The 7,387-nt window shown below is 35.9% G+C and overlaps 1 protein-coding gene across 1 annotated transcript; it reads left to right on the plus strand.

Moving 5' to 3' along the window:
* Nucleotides 1-670: 670 nt before the first annotated feature.
* Nucleotides 671-5,724, plus strand: LOC110908328. The gene is made up of 8 exons (XM_022153250.2): nt 671-973; nt 1,056-1,150; nt 1,222-1,293; nt 2,493-2,599; nt 2,696-2,751; nt 3,267-3,441; nt 4,166-4,426; nt 4,698-5,724. The coding sequence occupies exons 1-8, from the start codon at nt 845-847 to the stop codon at nt 5,486-5,488; spliced, it is 1,686 nt and encodes a 561-aa protein (XP_022008942.1). The 5' UTR covers nt 671-844; the 3' UTR covers nt 5,489-5,724.
* The last annotated feature ends 1,663 nt before the right edge of the window (nt 5,725-7,387 follow it).

Below are 7,387 nucleotides of genomic sequence, written 5' to 3' on the forward strand. Positions count from 1 at the left end.
GCAGTAGAGTATTCTTGTACCCGTGAAAGATAATCGGCCGGTTTTTCATCGCCACCTTGAGTAATTCGTTGTAGTTGATTTTTGAGGGTGAATTCATGGGAGGCTGTAGGAGGTGCATAGGCCTGCTCTAAAGAAAGCCAAACCTCACGAGAGTATTTACCATGAACATGCTGGTAGGAATCTTCGGACACAGTGGTTATGATTAGGGTTCGGATGTGAGCATCGTTTGAGATCCACGGGGTGTAACTGGGGTTATCAGTGGTGTTGGCTCCAGTGGTAACTTTTTGTTCAGGACAGGGTATTGTTCCATCAACATAACCAAAGAGATTGTGTGATGTAAGAAACGATTCAATCATGGATCGCCAATATCCATAGTTTTTGGGTTTGAGAGTGAAAGCAAATTTATGAGAGTTGTGGGTGGTTTTCTCTTGGTTGGTGAAGGCGATTATGGCAGCCATTGATTTTTAGGTTTACAGAAGAAGATGATAGGGGCGATTAGGTTAGAGCCAAGATTTGGCTCTGATACCAAATCAACGTAGTGAAAAAGGGTAATTGAATTGATTGAATAATTATGAAGATTACATCTAAATATATAGAACTATGAATTACACTTAGATACCCTAAACTATATTATAATTAACCAACATAGTCTAATACGCACGGACATTCTTAATTTATTGAAGGCTTAGGATAAAAACCCACATGGGCGGACCAACCAGGCGTTTAATTACCCCCGTTGAGAGTATCTAAAGTAAAGAAAGGTGCAAATTGTGTTTCAACTTTTAAACATAAACCCTAGGATAGGAGGAGGCTCCCGGAAAGATAATTCGGCCGTGGGTCTACAATGGAAGTTGTTGTAGGGTTTAAGGAAGGTGAAGGAAACCACAAATTAGTGCCATGGATAAGCTGGGACGATTGGAATTTTGTCAGAGAATCTCTCTTTTCTTCTTCCCCAGACTCAGCTCTTCAAAGGGTAATTGTAAATTTAGCTTAGCTATTTCATTTTTTGTTTTTTTTTTTAATATATTTTTCTCATATGTATGCTGGGGTAGTAGATATCTGCCTGGCGAAGCAGAGGATGTCTTCCTGTCATAATTGAAGTCACTGCTTCCATTGTTGAAACCCAACAAAAGGATCCTTTCTTCTTCAGGTAAGGAGGTTTCATTCATCATGAATTCCCAGATGTTTGTGTTTATTTCATTAGTATGTATGTATCTGCAGGGATGCTATATCTGGGACTCGCTTGCTTGCAGAAAATGTGTTGACAATGCTATATTGTATGACCATTATGAGGTAACTAAGCATTACATGATGTTATAAAGGATCTTATAGACAATCTGTTCATTATATTAGTTTGGTTTTATAATTTAGACTAATCTATCCTAGGTTTGAAAATGTTCGTATCAGACACACATAATGCGTGATGTGGTGATGGACAGGGGCGGACCCACATGGTACGGGTCGGGGTCCACGGACCCCAATGTTTTAAAAAAAAAATAGTAGAACTGGTATGTTAAATTTTTTAAGGACCCCCATAAAATAAATTAGTTGGACTCCATAGTATCAAAAAACAAAGATGGTGTGGTGGTAAATCCCCTTGTGTTTCAACAAATAGATCTCAAGTTCAAGTCTTCCATCTCCTCTTTTTAGTTTATTTTTTTCATCAAAATTAGACTAGTGCTTTAAAACAACACAACCATCCATTGACCCTCTAATTTGCTTCTTTAAAATGATAAATTTAATATCTCCGAATGATTTTATTTCACATTTGATTACCAAATGAGACTTCCAACATATAGTGGCGTTCATAAGAAAAAGCTTAAACAAAATTTTAAAGTTATGTGAAGTAATTGTGTTGTTTAGGTAGCTATTGGTTCCAAGCAACTTATTAATCATCACTATTTGATAACTTGATGCTTAAAAATGGTTCTTAATAATGTAGTGGTTTCATGTCCACTAAAGGCTTTTACATTATTTCCTAGCCCCGACCCGACCCGACTACGATGACCGACCTGAAAATTTTAATGTTTGTTTGTGAAAAAAAATTATATAAGAAAGTGGACCCCAATGAAAAAAAATCCTGGGTCCGCCACTGGTGATGGAAACACATCTTTGCAGACAATGGGATGCGATTTCATGATGCACATGTGATGCGGTTGACCTGTATATGAACAAATCGGACCTTTAATTGATTAAAGCTGCCTAGAGATGATGAGAATATCTTATACTTTACTGTTTAAATTTTAATTAACTATAAATAACTTTTAGTCTTTTTTTAATGCGAACGAGGACCACCTTGAATATATGAAGCACGTACACTGTCTTTTGGGATCAAAACGCGAGCGCCAAACACCTTTTAAAACAAAGAATCTATCCGTATACATCATACATGTTAACTTACTACCGAATCCCATTTATATCCTGCAACCGTTAATTTCTTAGTATCCTGAATGTTTTCAGTGGATTATGTTGCTGCCACTTAACAATTGCAGGCTTGTGAATGGTATTGTGGAGAAGACCCGTAAGAAGAATGAGGTTTCAATTGGAGAAGCAGCTGATGTAATTGGTATTCCCCGTATGTTGATTGATATTCGGCATGGTAAGGAATTCAGATTTGCATCTAGGTGTTTATGGTTAATACATGCAATATAGTTTGGTATATCTTATTATATCTCTCTCTGTCACTATTTTGTAGAGTGTTCACATCGTGATCTTCCTTCACTTAGACTGGTTCGGCTTGCATCTACCAAGGTATACACTACTAATATTTATTTCATGTGTGGTGTGCCTCAAACATGTTGCTATTATTGTTCTAACATAAGTTTAAAATTTTTGTTTATTACTTGACAAAAAGAATCGTTCTGTTTTTTGCACACCCTAGTTAGTGGTTTTTGTTATGTAAATTCACTATGTTACCATGGAAGTCACCGGACCTAAAAATTTCTATAAAACCAGGTGGTCGAAAATGTATATACCCAAAAATTTCTATACGAAAACTACATACTCTCCACTACTGAGCGAAAAGTTCGGGGGGTCGGCCGCCCCCTCTCGCCCCTTAAAAGCTTCACCTATGATAATCATGTCACATATCTGGAAAGGAAGGAATAGTTTAGCTAAGTTTGCTGTTCATTAGATGATAATTTATTACGTGGATGGTTCCGTGAACTTCAGTTCTACAATCTTCCATGTATTTGTTGCCCTCATTACATTTACATTAGTTACTGAAAACAATTCCAAGTTGTGACTCTTGCTGTACACAATTTTAGGCACTTGATTGGTTGAAAGCTTATTATTGGGAACCGCAAAAGATAGCAATTCCATACCCCGGTGATCGCACTGCCAACTTTGGAAAAGAAATTAAGTTGAAGATACGTGAACTGGCCTTCAGTTTGGATGTGAAGCAAGCTACATCGTCAGATTCTCCGGTAGCTAAGAGAAAACGTAAGTATGCATGCATGCTTCGAGTATTATCTGCCACCTGATATGTAACAGTTACTTCCATGCTTTTCTTCATGTTTGCATGCATTGTTTTGTGTGTGGTTTTATAGGGTTGTCGATCACAGCACACATACACGACATGAAAACAATCAGGTTTTGGGCTGTCAAAGCTAAGTGTTGTGTTTGGATTGACCTCTTTACCTCAATTATACATGACGTCTTCGGGTTTACATGTTTAATCCGTTTATATAAACAAGCTGACCCGCCAACCTGTTAAACCCGTTTATCAGTTATTACTACCTGTTTAACATGTATAGAACTTAAATACAACCCGTTTAGATATGGACTGTCTCCAGGTTCAATGATTCGACCTACCAACCCACCACAATGGCCATCCCTAGTTTTTTTTTGCCGTTGGCTGTTTGTTACTAGTTGTTGCCGAAAGGGGATCTTCTACACGTCCACTAGTCTAGAAGTCAGACAAATTTTTATTTTTTTTTTATTTTTTTTATTTTAAGAGAAATAGTAAGATTTACTGTATTGATTTGCACTTTGGAACCTATTGTGAACATCTATACGGGTATAGTGCCTAGATTCAGTTCAGGCAAGATCATTTTACATCGCGTTATGCGTTTGATTGTTGATGCTTATTATCTTATGTTCACATCCTATTTTGTAAATATCTATTTTAATTTAAATGCGATGATGGCTGTATACATATTTGAAGGTTCCAAGAAGCAAATAAAAAAGGCATTGAAGAATGTACTAAAGTTATATTCTTCCTTCCCCTCGGAAGTCGTATCTATCTTGTTGGAGTTCCTGCTAAAGGCACATGAATCTGCTGATGTGGCAAATAGTAGTTCTCAACTTGATGATTGGAAAACGCTAATTATAAAGTTGTCAAATAAAGATCCAGACATGCTTCTAAGCCTTCTCAAAGCAGTAGTTCATATGATCGAGACCCGTGAAGCTCTAGAACATGAATCAGGTATATTATTAAAATTTGCTATTTTTTTGTGCCTTGTGGTCCTTGCTAACCCGGAAACCCGATTGTCTAGATGCTGTGTTGGCATGGTGATGCACCGTCATCTTGGTTAATTGGTATTTTTTTTGTTATATAAAGATCTTGTTTGAAAATTCCACATAAGCATTTTTTATAAACTCTTATGTGAGGACTAAAGTTGATAAAAATATGTTTTAACGTGTCGCCCGACCCGTCCGTTTTGCCATCTCTTAACAAAACGTGGTACTTTTATCAGGAGAACAACTCAAACCCGAGCACAAGTCTGGATTTCACCAAACTGAGCATCTTTCCTATCTATTTAAGTGGCTCGTGGGAAACCTTAAGGATCTAAAGCCTTCTCGCCGGAAAATTGTAACGACAGATACACCAAAAGACAAAAGTCTCCCCAAGTCAACTCTCATGCATCTCCTGGTAAAATGTCTCATGGTTTCTTCACTCGGGAACAACCATCTAGCAAGTGCAGCCTCGGTTCTTGCACAAACAGCTGGTAATCACACTTTGGTCCAGAAACTTAACAAGCTAGCATCCTTACACGCATCAAACACAGATACGGTTGGTGAACTTGCTGGCATCGACCGGGAACGCTTTTACAACGAGCAAGAAATGTTTATAGAACAAGAATTCAAAAAACTTGAACTTTTGAAACAAAAGCTATCTCAAAAAATGAAGTTGAAGAAACCTGCAGCTGTAGAAACCAAAGAGAGATGGAGTGTGGCAAAATCATGGAAACCATGCGCGATCGGTATGTTACCGTGTGATGTTGGTTCTTCTGGTGTTGTACCTGTTCTTGACATTGTTAATGACGAGGTAGATAAGAATTTAGAAGAAAAGAAGACATCATGTGGCAAGCGAGAAGCTGATACTCCATTACTGGTTTTGGATGATTCAGATGCTAAGAAAGTTAAAGGTTGTGAGGAAGAAGATTTTGAAGGTGTAAAGAATGGGTTGATGATTGGTGGATTGTGGAAGACTGTGACAGATGATCAAGTGATGAATATGGCATCAAGTGTCAGAATTTTGGTTTAGCGCTGACCAGTGTATCAATACACTAGAGCGAGCGAGCGAGCGATTGTTTGATCTCATTTTCGAAACACTGGCTTTGCAAATTGAGATAAGAAAACATAGGATTTAAACATCATTTGAAAGCCCAAAGATTATTTTTGGTGTTAGAAAAAAGTAACATTTTTAATATGAGACATTGAGATATGTTTAAATTTGCATGTATCTTGTGATGATGCCAGTTTTATTTATTTATTTATTTATTTATTTTGTGCAACGGAAGCCTGAATAATACAGTGATTTTAAACACTTAAAATCATATAGTTTTCAACATTATTGGTTTATAAAAACCCTTATTTATATATTACTAAAATAATCATTTAATCAATTTAGTGATGATTAAAGTGTAATAATAAGTTTATATAGTTGTGTTGGATGGTGTGGTGTGGAATCATGCTCGTAGCACATCACTTTGTTAACGATCCAAACATCGCCTCAGGTTAGTAAAAGGGGACGCTAAACAAGGGTTTGCGCCCTTCACTGGTGTTAACCTTTGTAAAGGTCACTCAATATGTATAAATACATGAGCTCTTGGATGTCGTGCTTAGGCATGACTAACTATACAAAGCTCATGTGTTTAACGTCACTCAATAAGTATAAATACACAAACATGATGACGAATCCGATGAAAGACAAAGGGCATGTTTGGCTAAGCTTTTTGAACTAACTTATTGACTTATTAGCTTTTTTCAAAAAGCTAATAAGGAGATTTTGTGTTTGGCAAACTCAAAAGGACTTTTCAAAATGACTTGTTGTATAGGAGAAAAAGTCATTTTTTGAGAAGTCAGTGTGTTGTAACTTTTCAAAAACCAAATTACCATATTACCCCTGTTTTAACTCATTGACTTATAAAAGAATGCCCCTTTTAGTCATTTTACATCAATAAGCTAAGCTAAACACTTTTTAAAAAACAACTTATCGACTTATTGGCTTTTCCCACCCTATAAGCTAATCCAAACACTTTTTTAAAAACTCCTTTTCAAAAAGTTATAATTCAATAAGTACTTTTCACAAAAAGTCCTTTTTAAGTTAAATAAGATTAGCCAAACATGCCCAAAGGCAGGCTTCGAACCAGGATTTATGAAAAAAAAATCACTTATTTCCAGGGGCATAGCCAATTTTTTTTTCTATGGGTTCGGAAATTTTCCAGGGTTCGATTTAAAGAATTTACGGGTTCGATGGCAAAATTTCTTTGGTGCGATGTCAAATACACCTACATATAAGACTATTTTTTAGTGCTTATTTCATTTTTTTTGAAAAGTTGAGACAAAAATGAAAAAAATATGTAGTTTTGCTTTTTATAAAGGGAAAGAAAATTGAAAAAGAAGTTATTTTCTCAAAAGCATACCTGACTTTTGAAATAATTGAAAAAAATTATGACAGAAAAATACTTTATTTATAAAATTTTACAAGTACAATATACTTTCAGGTAAATTTAATTGTTTTTAATTTTTTTTGAGTAAATTGTCAAAATCGTTCCTAAATTTTTGGGTATGTTTGTCAGTTTTATCCAAAACAACTTTTTTTGTACCATATTGCCCTTTACTTTTGAGACTTTTTGTCATTTTCGTCTAAATGTCTAATTTGCTTTATTTTTCCTCTCAGATATTTAGATGAAAATGACAAAAAAAAACCCCCAAATCTCAGGGACTATTTTGGAGAAATTAGATGATGAGAAAGTAGCTACTTAGGCAAGAATCATGTTAACTCGATACAACTCATGGGATTGGATAATTGGATTTGGCTACCAAGATCTTAAGATACACTAATATATACCTAAACTGGCTGGCAGATCATTCTCCAAATAGGACACAATATAGAATCTAAGGAAGTGTGTGAACTCACCGGTCTAGGGTTCAGATCACC

This window comes from Helianthus annuus, chromosome 14 (assembly GCF_002127325.2).
Source record: "Helianthus annuus cultivar XRQ/B chromosome 14, HanXRQr2.0-SUNRISE, whole genome shotgun sequence".
NCBI classification, from domain to species: Eukaryota; Viridiplantae; Streptophyta; class Magnoliopsida; order Asterales; family Asteraceae; genus Helianthus; species Helianthus annuus.